The sequence below is a fragment of the Embiotoca jacksoni genome, unplaced genomic scaffold, assembly GCF_022577435.1.
Source record: "Embiotoca jacksoni isolate LCO1_2020_lvr unplaced genomic scaffold, fEmbJac1.0.p SCAF_23, whole genome shotgun sequence".
NCBI classification, from domain to species: domain Eukaryota; kingdom Metazoa; phylum Chordata; class Actinopteri; family Embiotocidae; genus Embiotoca; species Embiotoca jacksoni.
Genome location: NW_027185374.1, coordinates 4,891,314 through 4,917,525, shown reverse-complemented (window position 1 = coordinate 4,917,525; position 26,212 = coordinate 4,891,314). Strand labels below are relative to the sequence as shown.

Genomic DNA, 26,212 nt, shown 5'->3' with positions numbered 1-26,212 from the left:
CAGAGGATTTGCTGTTTAGAAAAGGGAGGAGGGGGGTGGGAGGAGAAAGATCAGAAGGCAGAAGAGCATCTTAGAACTGATCCTGTTTTGTAGACCTCACTATGATTAAAAGTAATACGGATTTACACATCAAAATACGGTGTCCTGGAGATATATTACCCTGTCTGAGGAGATCACATGTTCAAAAGGATTATCACATGTGGCTCCAGTCTGCTATGGCAGAAAACAGGACTTCAGCGGCAGGAGGTTTTTTCACTCAAACAGCCTGGATACAAGAGCCTCTAAGAATTAGCTTCTTTTTTTTTTAAAGAGTTTTTGGCACTATAAATACATAAAGAAAATGATAATAAATTAAAAGGTAAGAGACTTTTCATGGTGGATATGTGGTAAAACTAATTGGAACTGAGTTTAAGTGTCATTTGCTGTCCTGGAATGGAAATATTCCCCGCAATGAAATATTTTTGTCTCGTTTGGAAGAATCTGTTGCACTACTAAAGGTCTGATAATGTAATTATATCCAAAAGGAGCACAATGGGACACATCACAACTTTTCCATGGATTTTGGCATTCTGGGCACATCATGGATTTGTGTTCTAATACAGTATTACATTAACCAAAGGGATTATCTTCAATAAACCAGCATGTCTTTGAACCGGGTCTATGCAACAGACACGGAGCAGTCTGCAGAGTATTCTGCGGAGTATTCCGTGCAGGTTCCCAGTGATCCGGGTCGGACACGTGAAGTGACGGTACCCCAGTCCAGCGGCTGCAGTTGCCTGCCGCGTGCGGTGCGCCTCACCTTTACGCCCGAGTCTCTGGAGAGGCTTTACCAGAGCTACTTCCGCCGGCAGAGACAGGAGAACCTGCTGGTGTTGGTGATATTCGCCGCTCTTTTCAACAGCTTCGTCATCATCATGTGTGCGGTAGTGTATACTGCGGATAAACTGGCGATGGTGGTGGTGGCAGCTGTGGGGTTGGCTGCGGACATCGTGCTGTACCTGTTGGTGTGGTTCCAGAAGCTCCCTGCATCACCTGTCTCCCGCGGAGCAGTGCCCTACATGCTGTGGCTGATGGTCGCAGTTCATGTTTTATGTTACATGGGATTGAACTACGAGCGGTTCCCCCAAGCAAGTGACTCTGTGGGCTGGCAGGCTTTCTTCAGTTTCTGCAGCTTCCTGACTCTGCCACTGAACCTGGTGTCCCTCCTGCTGCTCACTGCCCTCTCATGCGCGATACACACCCTGGTTCTGGGGTTGTCTGTGGCTCAGAGGTTTGAGGATAACCTGCAGGGGCCCATGTTGGTGAGACAGGTAAATATAGCCATCAGTCAAGTTACAAACAACAATGAACCTGCAACTGAAAAGAGTTAAATAGTTCCTTTATTAGTTCATGATGTCTCCGAAAAGAAAATAATCACAGTTGTGGGGTTGAATCGACCATGTCACAGTTTAGGGAAATAGTTCTCAACCCAAGATATCTCGATATCTGGATACAGTGTATCACTCAAATCAATCAATTCTTCTTTTTTTTCTTTTTACTACACCATACAGTCACCTCATCAGTCTAGTATGAAAACTTTGCCTTCAGTAAAAGTGCATTCATGCACACAGACAAACCTCTGACAATGGGTCTCACATGGCTTCATGTAAAGGGGTTAAAGGTCAAAGAGGCTGGGAACCACCCACTGTTTCAGGGAATAATACGACCACCCAAGTGGAGGTGTGAGAGACAGATGAAGATGTAGGCTTCTGGCCTTATGTTGGATTTTTTTTTTTTTGGACACAGATGAATTAATTTCAGAACTCATTTTTGCATTTAAATAATCTTTCATTCTTTGATTTTGTGCACACAACTGAGTTTCCTTATGAACACAATTTTGTCACAAATGGTCACCAAATTAAATGTGCTCTCATAGTATCCTTATAATATGATGAAAGCTTGCATTTTCAGTGTGTTTAACTTACTGAAATGAATTATTAATTACTGTAATTACCCTAGTCATTCCCTTCATTTTGTGGTACTAAACACATGATGTGGCAGAAAAAGGAGCAATATAACACACTTTGAGTCCAGCTGATTAACTTAGAAACTACATTTTATTTAAGATCTGAGCGTTTCACAAGGTTAAAAGTCTTTTTCCACACAGTTGACAGCAGCAACCAATCCACTGGCTGAACTGAGCACTATGAACACGGATTAGGAAGTGACCCCACACACAAAACCACAGACCCTCTCTTCCTCTCTTCAGCTCTTTGCCAACGTGATGCTGTACCTGTGTACGGCCCTTATGGGTGTGATGTCATACTACATGGCAGACAGGAAGTACAGGACAGCATTTCTGGAAGCACGTCAGTCGCTAGAGGTTAAAATGACACTGGAGGAGCAGAGTACACAGCAGGTAAGTGTTGGGGGGAGGGGGGTCACACACATACACACAAAGATAGGCCTCTACATATTTTATTTTTTTTGTTAAGCACGCACATGCACAAACACACGCAGATCTGTGAGGTAGAACACTGTGCTGCCTAATTACGAAGTGTTTTGCTCTGCTCGGGGCTAATAGGTTGATTAGAGAGACCGTTGTTTTCACCAGCAACCGTCAGGGACCTCACACAATAAGGGCACCTTAGCTCTGTGACAACCAACACATACATTGCTCAATTTGTTTGAAGACATGGTTTGGTATTTTTCAAAGCAACTACAAAAAGATCTGATTATCCCCTTTATTACACTTACTATTTCATATCCTTTGCTATTTCTATTCCTTTTTCGGTTACATTGATGTTCATCTGGTTAAGTTTATTATGTTATGTGGGCTTTGGATTGAAGGAGTGAAAAATAAGAAACTGTTTGGGCTCAAGCAGTTGATAATATTCATCTTAACTTTGTCACAGTTAAACACGGTGTGCAACTCAATAAACTAAAAGGGTGAAGTTACATACTGTAGCTTTCCTTCACAGTTTGAAAAGTGATGCTAATTCACAGTTACAAGTTAGTCACCAAGCCTGATTTTCTTCATTTAATTCTTTTATTTGAGCCTCTGTCACGCCTGAATGTGACTATTTGCCAAACAAAGACAGCAGACTCTCGAGAATTGTTTAAAGAGGGGTGGAAAAGATGGAGAAAAGTGAAGGATGTGTGGGTAGACAGAGAGACAGAGAGAAAAAGAAGAGCAGAGAGAGAAGTCCCAAAGTGCTTTTTCAGTGGGGGGATTTGGAAGAAGACCAAAAACCAGGTGACAGGATCTAGTTTGACATGCTCTGCACACACAGGGATAATTTATTCTTTGATGTGTCTATCATAACTGAACTGATGGCAAAACTCACACTTTCCTTCAACTCTCTCTCCACGCAGGAGGAACTATTGCTGTCCATCCTGCCAAAACATATCGCTGATGAGATGCTGCAGGGCATGAAGAACCAGGCCAATCAGACGGAAGTACAGCAGCAGCAGTTCAACACCATGTACATGTACCGCCATGAAAACGTCAGGTCAGGATCATCAAACTGAACCGCTCAGAGTCGTGACAGTCATTACTTAGAGAGTTTTAACATGTTGTGTTTCCACTGCACTTTTTTTTCAGTATCCTGTTTGCTGACATCGTGGGCTTCACCCAGCTGTCCTCAGCCTGCAGTGCCCAGGAGCTCGTAAAGCTGCTTAATGAGCTGTTTGCCCGCTTCGATAAACTGGCCGCAGTGAGTATCAGCAGTGAGTGATTCCCTCTCTCTTTGTGAGTGTATTATGATTGTGCATATTATCATTACATTATTAATGTTGATGCATTATTATTTAGGTTGCAATTAAAAAAGTAAAGCGAATTTTCTCTAATTTCTATACTGTTGGATGGTTTAATCAATACCGTTGCATTGTATTTGACATATTATTGATCGTGCTTTCTACATAAAATCTTAGCTGTACTAACTACATCTTATATAATGACAGTACTTGTGAAAACATTTATAAAATGAACTCTTCAAATCAGAAATATAGCCAAAGTTTGGTTTTGCTACACTTAATTAAAATCCTCTGGACTCATTTTACAGGAACATCACCAGCTGAGGATTAAGATTCTCGGAGACTGTTACTATTGCATCTGTGGTCTTCCTGACTACAGAGACGATCATGCTGCCTGCTCCATAATGATGGGCCTTGCGATGGTAGAAGCCATTTCGTAAGTAGTGACGTTACTTTTCCAGTTCAGAAAATTGCAAGACATAAAGATAGCTTGAACTCCCAAATAAGCACACACTGATACTGGTGATATCACACTGATAACATAAAGAGTGGGGCATAGCCATTTGGTTTATTTAATGGAGCAGCATGTAGGATTTAGTGGCATCTAGTGGTCCAGCCATCCTCCCCTTCCCTTGGTTTGTCCCTGCTGAGCTATTGTAGAAACATAGTGCGCTCCATGGAAGAGGACCTGCTCCCTATGTAGATATAAAGGAGACATTCTAAGGTACACTGGACCTTTAAGTTGGATATAAGGAACCAAGGGTTTACATTAAAGAGAGAGCTGAAGATTACACAAGGAAAGTAGGAAAACAGTCAGCAATAAATCCATCAATTTAAAAAAAAAATCTATGTATTAGGGGGAAGTAGAATAATAAAGTTGTATATGTAAAGAATAAGGAGGAAGACAGAGAGATTGTTTGATTATTCAGGGTGAAAAATGGACATCCCCTGTTTTTCCTCTTGGTCCAGGTATGTGCGGGAAAAGACTAAAACTGAGGTGGATATGCGCGTAGGTGTTCACACAGGCACCGTGCTGGGAGGAGTCCTCGGGCAAAAGCGCTGGCAGTTTGACGTTTGGTCCACAGATGTCTCTGTGGCCAATAAGATGGAATCTGGAGGGATTCCTGGGTAGGAAAAGAGCATTGTCGCTAACTGCCTGTCACAGAGATCAATGCAATTCTTTTATATATTTTATTTAATCATATATGTGTGCTACACAGGAAAGTGCATATTTCTCAGACCACCAAGGACAGTTTGCATGGAGAATTTGAACTGGAGCCGGGGAGTGGAGGAGAGAGATGCGAGTACCTGCTGGAGAAAGGCATTGACACTTACTTGGTTATAGTGCCTAAGCAGGCATCAAATGGGATCAATAGAAATGTAAGTGGTTTGTGCCTTTAAGGACAATTTCGATTTTAGAATTTATCACATCAAAAGTCCATAAAATAAAAAGCATTTCCCTTTTTATAGAAAAATATGGAATTATTTAACACATTAATGTTAACAGATGTTTTTCCTGCTTCTACTCCCTCAGACACCGGGCACACTGACCAACAGAAATTCACACCAGTTGATCAACACTACCGCAACCAATGGGAACACAGTCTCACACCAGTCCACGCCCACTGAGTCCAAGCAGGAGGTTAATAAAGATAAATGCATTCATTGTCATAAACCTGAGTTCAAAGTAAATGTTGGCTTCAAAGACATGAGTACTACACACAGAAAACACATATGTATAATTGTCTGACATAAAACAAACAGGCATTTTTCTAAATATAGAAAAGTCACACGTGCACTTTGTAATGCGATCCTTATCTGACCTCTCTTTTGTTGCCTCCAACCTCAGAGGAATAAGATGGTTGAAGAACAAGTGATCAACAGACGACTGCAGCAGGAGCTGCTGGAGAGAGAGACTAATCAAATGTAAGAAAACAGAAAAAAGAGGAGCAGAGCGGGATGACTTTAAGGATTAAATGTGCAAATTAGATTATAAAACGTGGCTGAGGTGACCTAAGAATTGATTCGAAAATAACTCAAGTATAAAATTATACGCATTTTAAATAAATATGTCCTCAGTCAGTCTATCTCCTATGTCCCCTTTGTCTCCATGCCCCTTGCATTTTTACCAGAATGAAGGATCATCAGATCAACCCCGTTTCAATGCGTTTTGTGGATGGAAAATTGGAGAAGCACTACTCCTCAGAGAAGGAGAAGCGAAGCGGAGCGGCCTTTTGCTGCTGCATGATCGTGCTCTTTTTCATCACAGCAATGGAGGTGTTCATAGACCCACTGTGAGTGTATCATTTACACCTGCAACATAAAACCAATCACATTTCTGTGAAGCTCTCTGACCATCTATGAATTCATTTATGTAGATATTTGTGCTGCAAGGGCAAAACTTGTCTATTGCAAGTTGATAGAAGTTGACTGAAGAAGTGTGTTCTTGTTCCAGGTTGGTTGTGAACTATGTGACTCTCGCAATAGGACAGCTATTGTTGCTAATCCTGACAGTGTGCTCCCTGGCTGCCATCTTTCCTCGGGTGAGAAAGCGAAAAATACCGCTTAACATCTCCCTCTTAACGAGGTTGTACTGATTAGAGTTGTTGCACAAGACTGATGGGAAGTTATTCAGTATATATAGAAATGTAATAAAAGATTTGTTTCGATTGCTTTGTGTTAACTGTTTGCTTGTCACAGATGTTCTCCAAGAGACTGGTGTCTTTCTCAATGTGGATTGATCGCACCCGATGGGCAAGAAACACATGGGCCATGGCAGCTATATTTGTTCTCACCATGGCTGTGATTGCTGACATGGTACGACTTTGAAACTTTGAAAGACTGTTTGTGGATAAACATTTTTATTTTATATTTGTATTGCATGTCACAAAAGGAAAAGACATACAGTCAGTTTCTTGGAAATTCATTTGGGATTTACATATATCACCCAACCCTTGTGTGTGTGCGTCTCTGCTTTAGTGTGTTTCCACTTTGTCCTCATCAAACTATCGCTACCTTTTTATGTGTCTGACTACATGGTCCCAGCGGGGTCCATTAGTTGTCTGTCTCGCTGCCTGCTGGCTCATTTGTCACAGCCCCACAGGAGCAGCCTGCTACACACACTGCTGCCTTTGAGGTCTGACAAGAACAAAGGATGCTTAAGTGAACATTCACTTTATCGTCTTAGCTGACGTGTCGAGATGACAGTCACGCTTTATGGTTACTGTTTTTGCGCTTGTAACAGGGATATTCTCATCATGTTGTTTATATATTTTTGGAGTAGTTTAAATGTAATGTTATGAGTGCCAGGAGGGATTATATTTCTCTGCCAGGTTGAATTAATTTGCCATATTAATTTGTTGAATGAATGAATTTTCAGTTCAGTGGATTGGCTTGAAATACTGATGTTTGTGGCCTTGTATTTTTCAGCTATTTTATCCTGTTTTTACCACTTTTTCGATCTTGCAGTTAAGTTGTGTCCCACCGTCCCTTCGGGTCTTCAACAGCACCTCTGGTCCCGTGTTGGAGTCACTCGGTGACCGCGGCTGCGCAGATAATCCAAAGCACTACAGCTTCATGGCTGTGATGTCACTCATCGCAACCGTCATGTTGGTGCAGGTCAGCCACCTGATCAAACTAGGCCTCATGGTGCTGGTCGTCACAGCAACGGGGGCCGTTAATATCTACAGCTGGCAGGACATATATGATCTCTATGACTACATACAGTTTGCCTCTTACAGGTGAGAAATAGATAAAACAGAATATTGACAAATGTCTTTTTAGGTTTTGAGTGGTGTTTTGCTGGTAGATCTTTATGAGTTATCTCTAATGCTGTCTCTCGCTTTGTGTTTTCAGAACATCCATAGTGCCATCCAAGTATCTCATGACCATGATGATTATTGTCATGATGATTGGCTTTTATGTCTTTGCTCGCCATGTGAGTCACTGCACTCACACAATGTCATACTTATCTGACCCAGAAGTTCAGCATTAAAAGTCAGCACCTACACAGGAGAAGATTCCTGCAACAGGACAGCTGTCAATTGTTTATGATTTGTTTCTCTTGGAATATGTCACAAACTTGATTTGACTTTCATTCTGTCTATATTGCATGTGTGTATTGTGTGGGTAGTTGGAGCATCAGTCCAGGAAACTGTTTCTGTGGAAGATTGGTGTGCATGACCAGAAGGAGAAGGTCTTTGAGATGAGACGCTGGAACGAAGCGCTGGTCACCAACATGCTGCCGGAGCACGTGGCCAAACACTTCCTGGGCACGAAGAAGAGAGACGAGGTACATATGAGCGTGCAACAAGTTCATTCAGAGTCATTTAGGATCATTTCAAAACTAGTTGGTCAAACTTACCACCTTTGTTAATTGCATCTTTAAAGTAAGAAAGATGACCTTTGCACCCCATAACAATGCAATTCAGTGCATATCAGTGCCATCTTGTGGTGTATTGCATAATTACATATTCATGATCTGTCATGGTGATGTTGAGCTGCATCAAAGAAAATAACCATGTCATTTGTAGGAGCTGTACAGCCAGTCTTATGATGAAATAGGTGTGATGTTTGCCTCCATCCCCAACTTTTCTGATTTCTACACTGAAGAGGGCATCAACAATGGAGGCATCGAGTGTCTGAGGATTCTCAATGAAATCATCTCCGACTTTGACAGCGTGGGTTCTGGCTCTGTGGAAGTTCAGTGATCACTGGGCTGCTGTTGTGGCAGAGTTGGTTGTATGTGACATCATAGTATACATGACCTTTAACACGTGGCAGAAAGACTAATTAAAATCCACTTTCTCCTCCAGTTATTAGACAGGGATGAGTTCCGGTTTATTACTAAGATCAAGACAATAGGAAGCACCTACATGGCAGCCTCAGGCCTCACACCGGAAAGCAACACTAATGGATACAGCAACCGCAAGGTCTGATTCTATGACAGCATCTATCTTGTGCATCAATAACAATCTGCTATACTGTTTTATCCTAAGTAGCACTTCAAATGGTGATGATGATAATAACTGTAAAAGTTGTCACTGTTTTTCCACAGCTGGAGGATCAGTCACTGATTGAGCGCTGGCAGCACCTCGCTGACCTGGCAGACTTTGCCTTGGCTATGAAAGTCACCCTGAACAACCTCAACAAACAGTCCTTCAACAACTTCATGCTACGAATCGGTCAGTGTGCGTCTACGAATGCTTACCCGTCTGTCTGAACATGTCCGTTCATGTTAGCTTGTTACTCCCTTCAGGTCTAAATAAAGGAGGAGTTCTAGCTGGAGTGATCGGAGCTCGTAAACCTCATTATGACATCTGGGGTAACACAGTCAATGTGGCCAGCAGAATGGAGTCGACTGGAGTAATGGGAAACATCCAGGTAGCACACACACACACACACACACACACACACACACACGACAAACCACAGATGCACCACACTTGAATATCTTTACTCTGCTTTGTCTTATTTCCTGCCCATTTTAAACTTTCAAAGTTTCATTCTGTCCATCTCCTTTAAATGTTGCGTCCTGCTTTGCCCTCAGGTGGTGGAGGACTGCTACGACATCCTGAAAGAGTACGGCTTCCGCTTTATCCAAAGAGGGCCTATATTTGTCAAAGGAAAGGGAGAGCTGCTAACCTTTTTCATGAAAGGCAAAGACAAACCCAGTTGCAACAGCGGCCCAGTGACCACTGCACTTCCACACCAAGTTGGGAATTTTTCGTGATTATTTTCATCTGATGAAAGGTCATTAACACACAGACTGAAGCAGAATGGCAACTTTGGTCCATTTTCTCTCATATATAGTTTATTTACTCTGATATTTTTTTTTTTATCAGCTCTGTAGTTTATGTAAAATATATGGAAGTGGACCAACACAACAAAATACGACTGTACACGTTTTATGACTCTTACAAAGGTGAAATAGCATTTAAGAACAGAAACCTATTTTGTAATGTTGTATATGATTCTGAAATATCTGAAAAACTGCATTAAAAATGTTATCGTTTTGCACTTGATTCAAACAGTGGTACAGTTATATGAAAAAATAGGTGTTTCGCTTGAGAATTGTTGACTTTTTTAAAGTATTTAACAAGCAAACATTTGATCCTCTTTGAAACGGTGCTTATAAAGGTGATATACTCAAATGAATGACACATAAAACTGACATTTTGTAGTCATTTCGTTGCTCATTTTCTTGTAGTTTATCTGTAGGCTCCGTATTGAAGAGGATCAAATGTTTGTTTGTCCAAATATGTCAAAAAAAAAGTCAACGATGTCCATGAGATGTAGGCCTACTGACTTTCCCACATGACCGTAGATGTGAATTACAACCTTCAAACAGACACACTGTATGACTTACTTTCCTTTGTTGTTTTACCTTGTAAAAATATACATGATATTATAATGTGTTAATAAAACATGGTTGCAGTATTTTTATTTTTTTTTAGATCGTTTTGCCATGTGGTAAGGGTTTCAGATGGCTTCGGTTGATCTGGCCATGGTCTTTATGTTCCCGTTGCAAAGGTCATTCAGTTTCATTCAATACTGGTCATTTGCACTGTATAGTTATGAATACAATGGAAGTTTCTTTGGCCCCTAGTTATTTATGTTTCCATTCAATGATTGATTCATACATATGGTGAAAAAAAAGACCATGCTCAGTCTTAGTCAGCTAGTTCAGCATGGCCATATTACAAAAAAATCTAAACAAATGAAATCTGATTCTTATTGTAGAGGCTGGCTCACCAGAATGTCTTATTAGGACACTTAAAGGAACTAACACACACACACATTTTCTGGAAGGTGGTATATAGAAGGTTGAATTTCACTTTTGCAATCAACTTTACAGATTTTGAAATGCATTTTTTAAGTTGCATATTTTACTCAATATAATACTGTGCTCTTTTTTTTTTTTTTTTTTAATTACACAATGATGTGTATAATGTTTTCATCATTTCAAGTCTAGTGAACTTTTATTGTCCAGGCCAAAATCTATTTAGGCCTGTTCTTTGAGCAAATATCATTGATCAACACGTTTGTCATCTCTTGTGTACAAGCTAAATATCTGTAGGATGTGGTTTACACATTACGCTAATTTAAAATTCCGGATATATTAAAAGTGAAGTCTCCGGAGACATTCAAATTATTTTTTTTTTAATGGGAGTATTGGTTGATAGATCATTATTATGCTAACTAGGTTCTCATGCACCACCCATGGATTATAATTCTACCCGGAAGCTTGGTAGTGTAGGAATTTCCGGTTACGTCAGGGCGTCAGGACTCCATTAGAGCTGCAGCTGTTTAGAGAGAAACAACAACAAAACGGGCTAACTGACAGAGCTTCAACAGTGACAGCAGGCTCTGAGCCCGACTCCGAGGCCTCGGAACTGGAAGCTTAATCTTCATTTCCCACCCGGAGCTCCGCCGGCTTCTAACCACGGCCGCTCTCGGTGAGGAAACTCTGGCCTCCGCTTCCTCCTCCTCCGACTCGGACACCGGCGGAGCGTCGCCGCCCCCGCGGAAGAAGCACCGAGCCTCGGCGGCGGAGGGAGCAGGAGAGCCCGGGGCTTCAGCAGTTGTAACAGGCCTATCCGGAGTTGTCCCGGGACTTGCTACACACTCTCAAGCCACCTCTGCCATCCACTTTAACCGAAGTGTTGTCAACAACCTCAGCAGCAGCATGCAGTCAAACGGAGCAGGACAGGGACAAGAATCGTCAGAGCTCTCCTGCCTAAACAGCGCACAAAACGGGGAGTCATCCTCGGCCGGCGGAACCCACTCCAACGGGCTTCTCTCCAGCACGGATAACGGGAATAGCGTCGGTACCAGTAATGGGTCTTCGACCGGGCCCTGTTCGGGGACTTCAGCTGCCTCTACGGCCTCAAGCTCGGAGCTCGGCTCGCTGAAAAAGAAGAAACGACTATCGCAGGCGGAGGAAGATGTCATACGATTAATAGGGCAACATCTCCACGGACTGGGGCTGAAGTAAGTTTTATTCGGCGTTGTCAAGTCTCGCCACAAAAAAAAAAAAAAAAAAAAAAAAAAAAACTTGCAAAGACCATGTAACGTTAGCGTCGAACAAAAAAGAAGTGCGGTCCACATTTGCTTGGGTGTTTTTGTGCGAAACAGCAGCTGGGTTAAAATAATAATAATAATAATAATAATAATAATTTTTTAAAAAAAAAGCGCTATCGGTGCGCTTGACAGACACAAACATGGGGGGATGGGGGAGTTAGTTTGAGCCTGTGAGCTCGGCAGTTGGTAGAAAGAAGGGGTCCATCTTGCACAATAACATTTAGCCTGATGGCTAACAGTCCTAGCCTGCGTTAGGTGAAGCTGTTCGTGTCCTGACATTTAAAACCTTCAAAATAAACACCGTTTAAACGTTGTTGTTGTTGTTTTTTTTATTTACACAAGTCCCGTCATTTTTAACGAAGTACGTCTTATGCGCCAGTGACGCCACGATGTGTATAATTAACGTTATAGGTTTCGCACTTTGATTAAAAAAAAAAAAAAAAAAAAGGCATTACATCATCTGATGTTAGTGATGTTTATTCACGAGAAAAAACAAGACTCGTAGGAGGGTTTGCAGTGATGAATAAATCGGTGTCACGAGAGTTGAGAGGCTTCGTTTGGCTTCTTTTGTTGAAGTACTCGAGCAGGATTATCGAGTTTGCAGTGTACGTTTTTTTTTTTTTTTTTGCGTCTTGAGGGGTTATTGCGCAAAAAAAATGCGCAGAAAATGTGGTTTACGTACGAGATGTCGGTTTTCTTCAATTTTCCAGCTTGGGTGCAAAATATTCCCATTTTCCTTCCAAATCCTATCGCTATTAATGAAGCTGTAATACCGAAATACTCTTTAATAACGAGTATGAAAGCTGCCCCCGTTATTTTAGTAGTGTACTATTTGCACTTCTTTGAGCTGTCATTTGGAGCAACTTGTTTAATCACCAGTTTACGCAGCTATCCGATGAAGATTATAACTTCTGTCGGTCGTTGTCACTCTGTCAGAGCAATGTGTCAACAGTCAGTCACAAACAGTGACAGGCATGCATTTATTTAAAGACAGCAGCGAGTACCCTGGGCGACGTTTGTTCCTGAATTGAGCAGAATCGGACGCTTTCATGGCGGCTGAGGAATGAGCTCTCTACCAGCTGTTTCAGATGGAAACGCTGTGTTTGAATCTAATTATAGCATGGTGGGGTTTTCAAGAAATGCATGTGGAGTCATTCAAAGTGGCTGTGGTGGCCACTGTTGCATAGCTAGACATCGGCTGATCTCTGGTGTCCAGCTGGTAAATTATAGCTGCCATTATTAAAGGCGTCACAAAAGACAGGCTATATAACATCGTTGTGTTTGAAGTGGGGGTGGTGGTGGTGGTGGTGGTGGGGGGGGGGGGGGGGGGGGTCCATGGCATTGCCTGGTAAGAAACAGAGCCCCTACATTTCAGCTGGGGAAATGCAAGAGAAATCAGTGTAGCAGCCAGCCGGATGAGAGGCTCAACACAGAGCTGCTGCGCCACTCCATTGATACCTGAGAATGATGTCATCATGCTGAAGGTGTCAGCCAACCCCCCCATCCCCGACTCATTTTCATTATCTTGCACACACATCGCTGCAGGCGTGTTTATGGAGGTGGAGTGTGTTCAGCAGAGAGATTGTGTTTGGACAGATGGTTATGGTTCATGGTTGACAGACTGAGAGGGTGATGTCAACTGCAGTGGAAGCTCGATGCATGTTATGGACCCCCGCTGCTGCCCTCAGATGACGCGCTGGTGACACCATAACTCCTCCAGATATTGTCAGCCATGAAATTATTGTCCTCTTGTCATTGTTAGCCAATAACTTTAATTTTGTCCCTGTCCTATAATTGATTTTGCAGATCACCCAGTTACCCATTTGCTGTCCCTAAAAGTATGTCACTGTCGTAAATCGTGAAATGTTATAAATGATTAGAAAAGTTGACTAATCCTCCTCGAAATTGATAACTTCTCAACATCATGCTGACTGATCTCTCATCTATAAGTACAGACTGAATGGCACCTTTGGGTCTTAAAAGTCATCCTTTTCACATGTTTTGCGTCTACATGTCAGCATAACGTCTGACTGCCTCTCTTCCACTCTGTTTCTGTGTCTCTGCAGTCAGACAGTGGACCTGCTGATGCAGGAATCGGGCTGCAGACTGGAACACCCCTCAGCTACCAAGTTCCGCAACCATGTCATGGAGGGGGAGTGGGACAAGGTTGGTCTTGGTTTGCCACCGTTACATAACACCAAGCATTTTGATAAACAGGGAATCGTATGACTTTCCTTGTAATCTGTTGTCCATGTTGTGCTGTAGAATTTACTATTAACCGTTACTATTAACAACAACGTTAATAGTAACGAAGGCAGCACACGAGAGCACATAAACAAAGTATGTAAAGCAATCTGCATTTGGACCAAAGTTCATACTTTTGTGTTTTACATGTTGCACAAGACTTGCACACATTCTTAACAAGTACTCATGTATTTGGTATTACACTGTATTTGACATTTTCTCCTGCTATGGAATTACAGCTGTACATTTTAATGCACATAGATTTATGGAATATCTTTAAGGGTCCAGATAACATTTCATATTTGTGTAACCATTAATATTGACAGCTCTGGGGGGAAAAAAAAGTCATCGTGGTTGAGTTAAGGAATCGTACATGTCTAAAGAAAAATTTATCATTATTATCATACCGAGAGAAAACTCTTGTCAAACAATTTTCCTTCATTGTAATACTGAAATATCAAGGCATGTATCCCATTATGTGATTATTATCATATTAAAAGTTTAAAAGGATCTTTTTTGAATGTTCATCAGAACACCCACAGTATAGCAAATCATTATTGCTGTGCTGTAACTGCAGAATGGCTCTCATTCCAACATTTTAGAGCCGGGGTGAATAAAATTACACATCTTATTAAAAATGAATCTTATGGATAATGAGCCTTCGTCAGACCTGAAGGCTGGGAAATTAACAGCAACCTGGGGCCAATTGGTGATACATTTTTGGATGTGGCAGGCAGAGTTGTTCTCTCTAGAAACCAATGTTAAACTAGCGAGGTGTTCGAGATTTGTTTTGGTTCCAAAAGTTTTGTTTACCTGCAGAATAGTAAATGTATTTTTTGAGATTATTATGATCACAACACATACGCATCCGCTCCATTGTAAACGCCTCATTTACTGAGTGATCCTAAGATCCGTAATACGGTTCATATTAGGTTTTTTTTCGTGTGCATGTGTGGAAACTGCTGAGCTAACCGTTTCTCTCTCTGTCTCTCCCCTCCATCACCCTCCCTTTGTTTTGGTCCAGGCTGAGAATGATCTCAATGAGCTGAGAGCACTGATGCATTCTCCCAATGCTATTGTGGTAAGCTCCCTTTGCCCAAACCTGAACTGTGCTGAATGACGGTCAGTCCGTTAGCCGGCACAGCTGGAGGTTCCAGAAATGTGCCGTTATAATGCCGGTTCCTGTTGTGGACCGTAGAAAACGTTCTGGACAACACCTCAGAAAGCACAGTGGCAGAAATGAACTCCATTCAGAGAACGAGCGCATGATTCTGTTTCTAAACAAAATATGGCTCCGCTTTGCAAGCTTGTTTTTTTTTTTTCTTAATTTATTTCTTAGACTCATTTTCATTTATTGATCTGATCTGTGTATTTCATGTACCTACAGCTCTTCTCCTTTGCTGGGTCGACTGATATTAGCAGCAGACACGGTCATAATTAAAATTTGCAGCACAGAAATGCCAAAAATATTTTTAAAGTAGTTTAGAAGCATTTCTCTATTATAGATATTGTCCAGTGGAGAAAACTGACAAGTTTATTTACAAATGAAAATCATCATATTTACTACATACCATTGCCACAATTCATTTGATAAAACAAAAGATAGCAGTGTCCCATTTCCACATTAATAATTTTTACAGAATTTTGAGTATGCTGCATTCATGCTAAAATGTGTGGATGCAGACATTTTAGTCTGCCATACTGTCCCACAATTTATTACAGGCTGGTAATACTGATACCTGTATTCACAAACTCATGTTGGAAAATACTCTTTGAGAAAAGCAAAGAGGAGCAGAAAGATTGTTGCCGTTTGTTTCTCCTTAAGTTGCAAATTTTAAACTGGCAGTCTGCTTGAAGTCTGTAAGTGTTCATATATTTTTTTTTGTTGTCAATACAAAATGGTAAAAGTACACTTAATGGGTACAGACTGTTAAAATACGATACTCTGTAGATTAGTGTGAGAGTCCGTATTTCATAATATCACTTTGGAAAAGGGACTCAGCTCAGGCTCACTAGCTCTAGCTAGCGTACTAATTAGCATACAAGATGAGCTCCGTAAACGCTCCCCGGTGTCTCGGTCAAGTTCCTGCTGCTCCGTGTCAGAAGTCTGTCCGATTGCCACCACCATTTGGGTTATCAGGGGGAAAAAATGACGTGGTTGTTGATTTTTCATCTGTCGCTCCAGTGACAGTAGCCATTTTAGGTCTTGACTTGAGTTGAGTGTTGTATCTGTCAACATGACTTCCACAGCAGTTCCAACAGGCACTTTACTTGTAAAACAGGCCGAGTCGAAGAGTTCGGAGATGTCTGTGCTGCTGCACTCTTTTATTTGTAGACTTGTGTGGGTGGATGTCTTGAATTCATGTGTAGTAGGTGTAGCTGTGTTTGCACCAGTTGTCAGGCCTGTACTGCGTATCTGAGATAAGACACAGACGCTTAATGCCACAAATGTGACCGCTGACCTGCAGCGATGGGTAAACAATCGGCAGTAGCCATCAGTTGGAAAGAATATGACTGATGATGTTGACATTACCGTAAGTCATGTACATATCTATGTATTGAGTCAGATAATGAGGACATGCAGCCTCAAAATATTCTGCCAGCATCTGGGGGTTTTGATGGCAAGCAGTGGTATACATGAGGGGATTTATGTTTAATGGTGATTTATTTTTGTGATGTTTTTTGCAGCGCACAGCTCCACCTTGAGAAGTGTGATACTTTGCATGTCCTTTTATATTATAGTTATCCAAACCAGCTCTTGTTGAATCAGTGGTTGAAATCGCCTCTCATCAGGGGAAACCTGATGTCATAGTTAAAGCTTATTCATCATTCTTTTATTTCTTCCTACGCTGCTCTTTTGACTTTTTGTAAAATATCTTCTCTTTGCCTTTGTCTCTCCTCCTCTACTCAGCGTATGAAGTTCCTGCTGCTGCAGCAGAAGTACCTCGAGTATCTGGAGGACGGCAAAGTCCTGGAGGCTTTGCAGGTGCTCCGGGGGGAGCTGACGCCACTCAAGTACAACACAGATCGCATCCACGTACTCAGCGGGTACTGTTTAACGTTGCTTCTGTCTCATAGCAGTCATCAGACCACTCATCCTGCCTACGCATATACACACCTACAAGCAGCCCCTGTAGCACCGACATAGCTCTGTGATACAGCCTCCACCACCAGCGGTGAGCCGGCTATGAAAGGAGACATTTTACTAGAATTAAGTTCTGCTTGGCCTTTTACAAATTCTACACTTGTGTTATATAATACTGTTTGCTATTAAATGACGGAATATTAAATTGCCGGACTTTATACTGGAGGCTGGTTAGTCTTTAGTGGTAGACATGAGTGTAGTAAAAGGACAGTTGTAACAAATCAAATCCACTGTGATAATGATGTGATTTCAGTATTAGTTTTTAAGGTGTAATCTTTCAGCTACTGTTTATCAAGTCACTCAATCTTTTTCAGAGTAGGATTCTCCTTAGTGAGAGAGTTGTGCATTTTATCTTGAATAGAGGACGCTACCAGTGTCTCATGCGATTTCCTCCAGGGGAGGAGGGATGCTGACAGTCATCATGAGGCCTTTAAAAACTAGTTTCCATATTTACTCTTGACCTTTGTTTTCGCTGTTGATGACATGGCTCAGTAATCTTAGATTAGCTTTAGCTTGTGACTAGTTTGTTCTGTTCACATTATATTTTCAACTGTCTGTTGAAATGCAGTATTAGGCTGTCACTCATGCAGTCCCCATGCTTTCAGCAACGATACTCCTCTTATCTCAATCAATTAGTGGGAATTGATCACTGAACACTCCCAACAAGCCCGTTTGCTTTAACAGCCTGTCACTTGAATGACAGCATTATTTATTTATCCGTCACATGTTATGGTCAATCAATCAGCGGTATCCTTGACTGTGTCATTGCATTTCAGTCAGCTCGTTCCTCAAACAGCTGCAATCAATGCACTGTTTCCTCATTTTAGGTGCCACAGAATTGTGTTTTTACCACATTTTAAAGTTCTGCTCAATATTCTTTGCTCTTTTTCTCTGTACTTATCACCATGTTGTGCTCCTGCCTACCTCTTGGTAATGACATGTCAACATAAAAAAAAAAAAAAAAGTACTATCTTTGTTATGATTTCCTCTCGGTGTGGGTTGTCGTGCCTAAACTGTGTGATTGTATCTTCTTGCAGGTACCTAATGTGTAGCCACGCTGAGGATCTTAGGGCCAAGGCGGAGTGGGACGGCAAGGGCACAGCCTCACGCTGCCGGCTGCTTGATAAATTACAGAGTGAGGAGACATTTCCACATACAGACATTTCCATAAACTGACCCTGTAGAGCTCACACATAATGTCTGACCACGACTCTACCACACACACACACACACACACACACACACACACACACACACACACACACACACACACACACACACACACACACACTCACTCCATATGCAGGGCTGAACTTGTGTACTTTTGTTTTTTTCCTCTTCTCGTAGCATACTTGCCACCCTCTGTGATGCTGCCCCCTCGGCGACTGCACACTCTGCTGCGGCAAGCAGTGGAGCTGCAGAGGGACCGCTGCCTTTATCACAACACCAAGCTGGACAGTAGCTTGGACTCAGTCTCTCTTCTCCTCGATCATGTCTGCAGCAGGTTGGTACTGCACGGCTAGCTCGCTGTTCATTCCCCGCAAGACTCCGAGCTAAACGATCACACAGCAGCATCTCATATTTCTGTATAATTTGACCTCTTGTTCTGATAAGACTAAATGTTAATGATCATGTACTGAAAGGCCTGTCTCCTCTCTCTCCTAAACTGGAAGTCTGAACTCATTTAGCCTCTCTTTTATGTCTTGTCTTTGGTGACTTACTGCCCTATTATGTCTCCACTACTTACTCTCCTTCCTTATCTTGCAGCCTCATGAGTCTTAACCTATTAAATTTGTTCCCCTCTTATCCATTCCCTGCATTGCTCATTTGATCATACTGTTATTACAACATATTGAGATACAGACAATATACTGTAAGGGGATTTATTGTTACTGACTTATAACCTCTGGTCTGTTTCCATGTCACAGGAAGCAGTTCCCTTGTTACACCCAGCAGATTCTGACAGAGCATTGTAATGAGGTGTGGTTCTGCAAATTCTCAAACGACGGCACCAAACTAGCCACCGGCTCCAAAGACACTACGGTCATAATTTGGCAAGTGGACCCGGTGAGTGTGAAAAATGCCTAAACAAACATGTGCTACCTCTATTTTTTTTCATGTAGACCACAGCTAAAATTTCCCTGCAGGAATGTTGTGGCGTTTATATTCCCAAGGTTAAGTCTGTCTTTGAGTATCATACACTAGTATACTTTTTTAGAATTTCCTGTCAACCCTTATGTAAATATTTTCTACACATTTAGCTCTTTGCCACCATCACATATTTAGTAATAAGAATAAATATGGAACTCTTCATCTCATCCTTAATATTTAAATGTGGTTGGTCGTCTCAGAAGCGAGAACTAACAGTGGCATCTGTTTTTGTTTATATTTTATGCTTTATTTGGAAAGTCTGTTGACCTGTTTTCCTTGTGTCTACTAATAAAGAGCCCCAGGACAAACAACGTCCATTCACAGAAGTGTATTTTCCTCCAGGTTGTTTTATTTTGGTTCAGATTGAACAGCAACTTTTTCAAAGACTCTTTTTTTTTAAATTTTGTGCCCGTCAGCCATGGAATGAGGAAAATTAATTTGTCACAGAGACTGGATTTAGTCTGAGTTTCCTAAAATGTTCTTAAATTTTTCACTTAATGTTCTGTAAATTCTTGCCAACCAATTTGCACTTGTTTGACCATTTGAAGCCGTTACATCAGCACAAAGGAGGGTCCAATCCTCAACGTTTCCCAGACGTGTCTCATCGTCCTTATCATATGTTTGTGCAGGAGAGCCACCAGCTTAAGCTGCTGCGAACCCTGGAGGGTCATGCGTACGGAGTCTCCTACTTAGCCTGGAGTCCTGATGACACCTACCTGATCGCCTGTGGACCCGACGACTGCTCCGAGCTGTGGCTCTGGAATGTTCAGGTAACATTTCCACACCGAGGCTTCAGAGCCCTCGGTTGAAAACTTTATTTCTGTACTACTTTTCCAGACTGCAAACATTGAGGGAAGTCACAGACCTCAGATGTCTGATTGAAATTCAGTAAATGATCACAAAAGAATGAACGCCTATAGCCCTCTATAGATACTCTGTAGCATGCTGTGTGTACTCGGTGACCTCCCCTTTCTTTTCTTATTACTTGTCCCTCCCCCACTCTTACTTAATGTTTCTTCTTGCTGTCTCCCATCCCCCATTTTTCTCTCCTCTGTTTTTCTTCTGTCTCTGTCAATCCCCTCGCCGACCAGACGGGGGAGCTGCGGACCAAAATGTCCCAGTCTCATGAAGACAGTCTGACCAGTGTGGCATGGAACCCTGATGGCAAACGTTTTGTCACTGGAGGACAAAGGGGACAATTTTATCAGTGTGTAAGTAGATCATTGATCTCACCTTTTATTTTCTATTTTAATGTGGTGTGCATCTACCATTTCTTTCTTTTTTTTGTTTCCTCTGAAGAATTATGTATCACTTCTGTATTTAATCAGTGCTGATAGCCTGGTGTGTTTTAAAGGGAGCAATAAAAAAGAGAAAAGGAAATCACATCGAATGTGAATTCTGGTGTATGTGTGGCAGCTGTTAAACATCTGCTGTATTGTTGTGCTGACCTTAAAGAGGAAGAAAAACATAACTGGTTCTCTAAGTGGATTGATTTTGTAGCTGTGAACCCAAAAGGATGTGTTCTTTTTTTCCTTTTCTTTTTTTTTTATCACATTTTGAGAGGATGATTTATGTCTACATTTATGTATCTATGTATGCTTTGTAAATGAGCAGGTCTCTTGTGTAGATGACAATGTATGTAAATGGAAGTATACAAGGTTCCCTTGTTAATTAAGGCTGCTGTGCTGTGCTTTGTCCGTGTTTTCATGCCCCTGTCAAGAATGAGAGATGAGGGTTCTGCTGTCTGTGTTGTCAGGACCTGGATGGCAACTTGTTAGACTCCTGGGAGGGCGTGAGAGTGCAGTGCCTGTGGTGCCTGAGTGATGGCAGGACAGTGCTGGCCTCAGACACCCACCAGCGTATCCGGGGCTACAACTTCGAGGACCTTACTGATAGAAACATGTACGTGTCGGCACTCCCATCCCCTCCTTGCACTGTTGTATATCAAGATATGGGTTAAATGTACAATTGATAATATGTGTGATTTTTCTCATTTATATATTATAAGTATTACAAGTTTTGAACCCATATAACACTCAAAACGTCATGGGCTGCATCATTTTCAGCATTGAAAATTGAGACATAAATTCCTGTAAAAGTACATTTTAAAATCATTGAAATTACAATAATTGTCCAAACTTTTACAGACTGAAGAACTGTGTGTGTGTGTGTGTGTTTTCTGTGTGTGTGTGTGTGTGTGTGTGTGTGTGTGTGTGTGTGTGTGTGTGTGTGTGTGTGTGTGTGTGTGTGTGTGTGTGTGTGTGTCAACCACGGTATATTGTTGTGTTATACATCACAGTGCCTGACAGGTCGTGTTGTGTTTACATGCTTTTTTACAGAGTTCAGGAGGACCACCCTATCATGTCTTTTACTGTTTCAAAGAACGGAAGATTAGCTTTGTTAAATGTAGCAACTCAGGTAAGCCTTTGACTCATATTTGTTTACTTGCATCTAAAACACATTGCTGCTCCTTTGTTTTTAGAAAACATATACAGCATGCTTCGGTAGTTCTAAGCTCTTCTCCTACTACTTTTTGTAGGGAGTGCACCTGTGGGACCTTCAGGACCGGGTGCTGGTGAGGAAGTACCAGGGTGTAACCCAGGGCTTCTACACCATCCACTCCTGCTTTGGAGGACACAACGAAGACTTCATTGCCAGTGGCAGCGAAGGTACAGTCAGGATGCTGCAGAGCAAAATGTCAGCAGGAATGACAGCATGGATGTTGTTCTTTGTAATAGACTGTAGTGTTAGGTCGGCCCGTCACAATTATTACAGACTCTCCTGATAACAATTATTGAGCTGGCCACTCATTTTGAATAGTGGTCCTCGTTATTTCCATTCATGTGTAGAATAACAGCACGATGAAGCCAACAGACATTTCATATTTCCATCATTGTTTCCACGTTCTTTTCCACCGGTTGAGGTTTGACTGACACTCTTTAAATGATGCGATCTTGTTGCCTCCTCCTCTTCTGCTGTGATTTAACAACAAACTAGTGGAGGATTAGCACCACAAACTCAACTTTATCTCAAGGCATTTTTAATATTTGACTGACTGGACTTTGATGAGCATCTGTTGACATTTAACATCTTGGATTTATTGGCAAAGCCAAGGCACCCAAAAAAAAGTTTTTCCTTCTTAAGGTGTATTATGAAACTATGATTAGGCTTACACTATAAAAGTCGCCTAAAATTAACTGAGAAAGCCATTCAAATTGTTATTCGCAATATGTGATTAGAAATCAACAAGTAAAATGTCATGATCATGTCAGCCCTAGTGCGAGGATGCCTATGTGTACAGATTTTTAAATCTCATTCTGTGGCCTGACTGGGAATCAAGATTGTACTGATGCTGGTTTGGACTGTGATGAGTGGGAAATGTAGAGAATCCTCCAATGTGAGGCTTCTGTAAGTGTGGTGTCTTCAGGCGCAGTGTCAGGGTGATCTGAGTCATTTCTGTCTTTACAGCATACTGCACCACCGAGCTACTGACTCATTTGAACAAGCTCGACATGTATCTGGCTCTGATTGGCCTGTAAAATAAATAAAAAATCTCCCTGAGTTGTTCGACTCCCGGCCAGCTTGACCTGATGAGACCAAATACCAAAACAATAACTTTTAAAGTGTCTTTCCCTTTACACTGTTGCTCTAATCTTTCCAATCTTCCATCCATTTGCAGTATTACCTCCTACATTCTGAATACATATTTCCTCCACCTGTTGCCTTCTCCACAGATCACAAAGTGTACATCTGGCATCGGCGTGGTGAACTTCCTATTGCTGAGCTCACGGGCCACACGCGCACCGTTAACTGTGTGAGCTGGAACCCGGCCATCCCGGGCCTGATGGCTTCCGCTTCAGACGATGGCACAGTGCGTGTCTGGGGTCCTGCACCCTTCCTCGACTCACAAGAGGCGGATGGACTCAACGGTAATCGTTCTTGTCACACAAGCAGTATACTGTATACACTTTCTGATTATTTTTGTTTTTTTAAAACGGTAGAATTGGTGGATTGTCGCTACTTCAGATGATAACAAAAATCTGCTTAAAAGTGTTTTTTTATGCCGTTTTGTGCCAAATTCCTCCCTGTTCACCATATTTACCTCGTGTATGTTTTCCTCCTCAGAAAACTGCAGTAACATGGACAGTTGATGGTCACTTATGGAGCAGATGACATCTCTCTTTAACAACAACCAAGAATCCCACAATAAAAGAAAATTTAAACGGGCAAATAAAATCAAACATCAACTAAAAGCAAGTGAAAAATAAACAACAAAAGGCACCGACACAAAAGAGAAAACAAAAGTGAGAAAAATTGGTCTCCTGACTGGCCCAGACAAAACGGTGGAGGTGATGACGGACACTCTGAAAATTCAAGTCCTCGTCTAAAATCTGATCCCGACCCAGAGGCCTGGAAAACCGGTCAGTGCCCAGCGGGATACTCCACCGGTGGGCTGTTGTTCTCTTCCAACTGACCCTTCTTCCTCCATTTCGCTGCATGGTCACCAGCCATGCCAGGTCCTCGCGAGTTTCCCAGGAAACACACCTCCACCTTGAGCTTGGAGCACATCGAGTTCCCGTGGTAACTGCAGACAAACACCGCAGACCAGCCGTCTACTCATTGGACTACATCTGTCTGCCTGTTTGTCTCTCGCGTTACCTGTATAATGTCTCCATGGACATGGGTGGGGTGTTGTTGGGGGAGGATGGTGCATTGGGGGATATAGCAACTCTTCTTGTATGTATGTTCCCCCTCTCCCCCCTCGTTCTTGCTATATTCTTCGCATTCGATCTCTTTTGGACAAAGGCTGAAAATCCTCCATGAAAAACAGTCCGACCAGCTGACAAAGAACATAAAAAAAAAAAAAGGCTATGCTAAATGTTGGAATTTTTTATGATAGTCATAGCGTTTCTTCTCATTTAAGAGGTGAATCTTAGCTCAAGTAGTGCCCGTGGAAAGCTTTAGTGTGAAGCTTCCACTTTCTGTTTTTCAACATTAGGAAAAGAAAAACCCTTTTTATTCCTTAATTTAACTTCTAACAAGGACAGTCGCTGTAACGTTTCCAACTGACAGACCCCCCCGCCGTCCTCAGTCGAGCTAGCTACCGCACAACTCCATTACATCTGCCTAAGAGGAGGACGGAGGGATTCACAGGTCACATATCAACTGTGAGGGTGGGGTCACACTCGTCGTGGGTGAGGTGGGCTTTCCACCATCAAGACTTGTACTGCGACCTTTCTCAAAAGACATGCTTTCCCATGTGAAGAGTGCTAGTGCAAACTTAAAACTGTACACTGGTGACTGCTGTCCCTCCTCTTGTGTGAGTGAGTGAGAGCGATTATGCATGCACACCTTAGTGTGAGAGTTGACATTATTGGGTGCAGATTTAATTGGCGCGTGTTTTTGTATGTGTGTTCAATTCGCACCAGCAGAAGATTCTCGCCCTCCCCCTCCTTCCCTTATGCTCCTAATCCCATAGTAAAATTGTAAAGAGGATTTTAAACCAATTCTGAGTTATCCAAAGCCCCATTGGGACCTCTATCTGTGGAACAAAGAATACTTGAGAGCCATTTTGTAAAAGAAACTGGTTTTTTTGTTTTGTTTTGTTTTGTTTTGAATCTGGGGCTTTAATTTTTACATTAGAGTTTTTTTTTTTTTTTTTTTTTTTTTTTTTTTTTTTCTCATTTACCATGTGGCATTCAAACGGCACTGAGTTATTGGCTTCGGATTTGTGGGGAAAAGAAAAGGACATTCAAAGAAAAAGAGCAATTTGAGAAAGGCAAGTCTCAAAAAAAAAAAAAAAAAAAAGCGGTAAAGTGTTGTGTTGTTCGCAAAGGGTGATTTCACATAAGAAGTTAATGATTGTAATTACTGGACGAGTAGTTAGTATGCCCCTAGAGAGAAGAGGCACCAATAACCAGAACCACGCTCTGAGCGCACAGTTAGGGAGTGTTGTTGCAATCCTAAAAACACACACACACAAACTGCCTTCCTGTTCATACAGTTGCACACAAACCTTCAGTATGTATGACGCCCCCCCCCCTCCCACCACTGCACTTTGAGCGGTCTTTCTGCTCGCTTGCACATCCAGCAACGGCATAAATCCATAAAGCTCATAACCTTTGTGGTCGCCACACTCGCCATTCTCATGGCTTAAAATGTTTCATTGGTTCAAAGACTTCAAACCTAACTGGAGATTGCTAAAGGAATCGAGCCCTTACTATGCCTCTATGCACCCTAAAGCAGTGACTGATCTTGTAGACATTGTAAAACACAGCCTCACGTTGAAAAGGCATAGCAGCCTCATGTCGAGGGTACCACTCTTGGAGCTTAGAGAGAATTCAGCATTAACACCCCCTTTTGCTCTACAGCCAAGTTATTCAGTGGTCAGTGCACCATTCAAAGCTTTCTTCCTTCCTTTTTCAGGGTATGTAATGACTATTTGCTACAGACTGATATACAGTAAAATGTTAAAAAACAGTGCTTTTCTGTCTGTTTTTATTGAACTTTTTTGTTACTTAAATTTTTTGTTCACATTATATCATTTTTGGTTGATCTCTATCCCTGTATGATCATATTAAAATATAACCAGACATTTGGAGTCCTCATTTTTATTTTGTAATCTTTATAACACCCCCCCCCTCTCTCTCTTTATCTTTCTTTTACATGTATCTTTGGTTTGTTTGTATTCATTTGCCTTTTATCTACCACTATCACAAATGAATATGCACAGTAACACCCATGCCAATAGGAGTGGGACGAGTCTTAGGAAGTGTGTTACCTACAATCAAATCAGGTTTGAACTATCCACCCCTCGCCTTTAAAGAGTTTCCTTCCTGTGAAAATCAACTTTAT

General features: G+C 41.8%; 2 protein-coding genes across 2 annotated transcripts; both read left to right on the top strand.

The window, feature by feature from the left end:
• The first annotated feature begins 148 nt into the window (after positions 1-148).
• Positions 149-10,232, top strand: adcy3b (adenylate cyclase 3b). The gene is made up of 20 exons (XM_069158385.1): positions 149-1,310; positions 2,249-2,398; positions 3,355-3,491; positions 3,584-3,695; positions 4,044-4,171; positions 4,705-4,863; positions 4,956-5,115; positions 5,270-5,377; positions 5,585-5,661; positions 5,868-6,029; positions 6,191-6,278; positions 6,436-6,552; positions 7,204-7,475; positions 7,591-7,672; positions 7,868-8,026; positions 8,268-8,414; positions 8,550-8,666; positions 8,792-8,918; positions 8,993-9,117; positions 9,284-10,232. The coding sequence occupies exons 1-20, from the start codon at positions 642-644 to the stop codon at positions 9,464-9,466; spliced, it is 3,279 nt and encodes a 1,092-aa protein (XP_069014486.1). The 5' UTR covers positions 149-641; the 3' UTR covers positions 9,467-10,232.
• A 759-nt stretch (positions 10,233-10,991) lies between these two features.
• wdr26b (WD repeat domain 26b) lies at positions 10,992-25,952 on the top strand. Its single transcript, XM_069158383.1, has 14 exons — positions 10,992-11,727; positions 13,884-13,983; positions 15,086-15,142; positions 16,973-17,109; positions 18,244-18,341; positions 18,554-18,710; positions 19,135-19,273; positions 19,987-20,127; positions 20,449-20,568; positions 21,114-21,259; positions 21,697-21,775; positions 21,897-22,026; positions 23,092-23,286; positions 23,483-25,952. The coding sequence occupies exons 1-14, from the start codon at positions 11,423-11,425 to the stop codon at positions 23,506-23,508; spliced, it is 1,830 nt and encodes a 609-aa protein (XP_069014484.1). The 5' UTR covers positions 10,992-11,422; the 3' UTR covers positions 23,509-25,952.
• Positions 25,953-26,212: the final 260 nt, after the last annotated feature.

What these genes read in the sequence shown, in the direction of transcription:
- adcy3b (XM_069158385.1), top strand. Translation starts at nt 642, where the DNA reads ATGTCTTTGAACCGGGTCTATGCAACAGACACGGAGCAGTCTGCAGAG. An exon ending in TACCGCCATGAAAACGTCAG is followed by an intron (nt 3,492 to 3,583) that starts GTCAGGATCATC and finishes CTTTTTTTTCAG; the next exon opens with TATCCTGTTTGCTGACATCG. An exon ending in GCGATGGTAGAAGCCATTTC is followed by an intron (nt 4,172 to 4,704) that starts GTAAGTAGTGAC and finishes CTCTTGGTCCAG; the next exon opens with GTATGTGCGGGAAAAGACTA.
- wdr26b (XM_069158383.1), top strand. Translation starts at nt 11,423, where the DNA reads ATGCAGTCAAACGGAGCAGGACAGGGACAAGAATCGTCAGAGCTCTCC. An exon ending in GCTGCTTGATAAATTACAGA is followed by an intron (nt 18,342 to 18,553) that starts GTGAGGAGACAT and finishes CTCTTCTCGTAG; the next exon opens with CATACTTGCCACCCTCTGTG. An exon ending in TGTGGCTCTGGAATGTTCAG is followed by an intron (nt 20,128 to 20,448) that starts GTAACATTTCCA and finishes CTCGCCGACCAG; the next exon opens with ACGGGGGAGCTGCGGACCAA.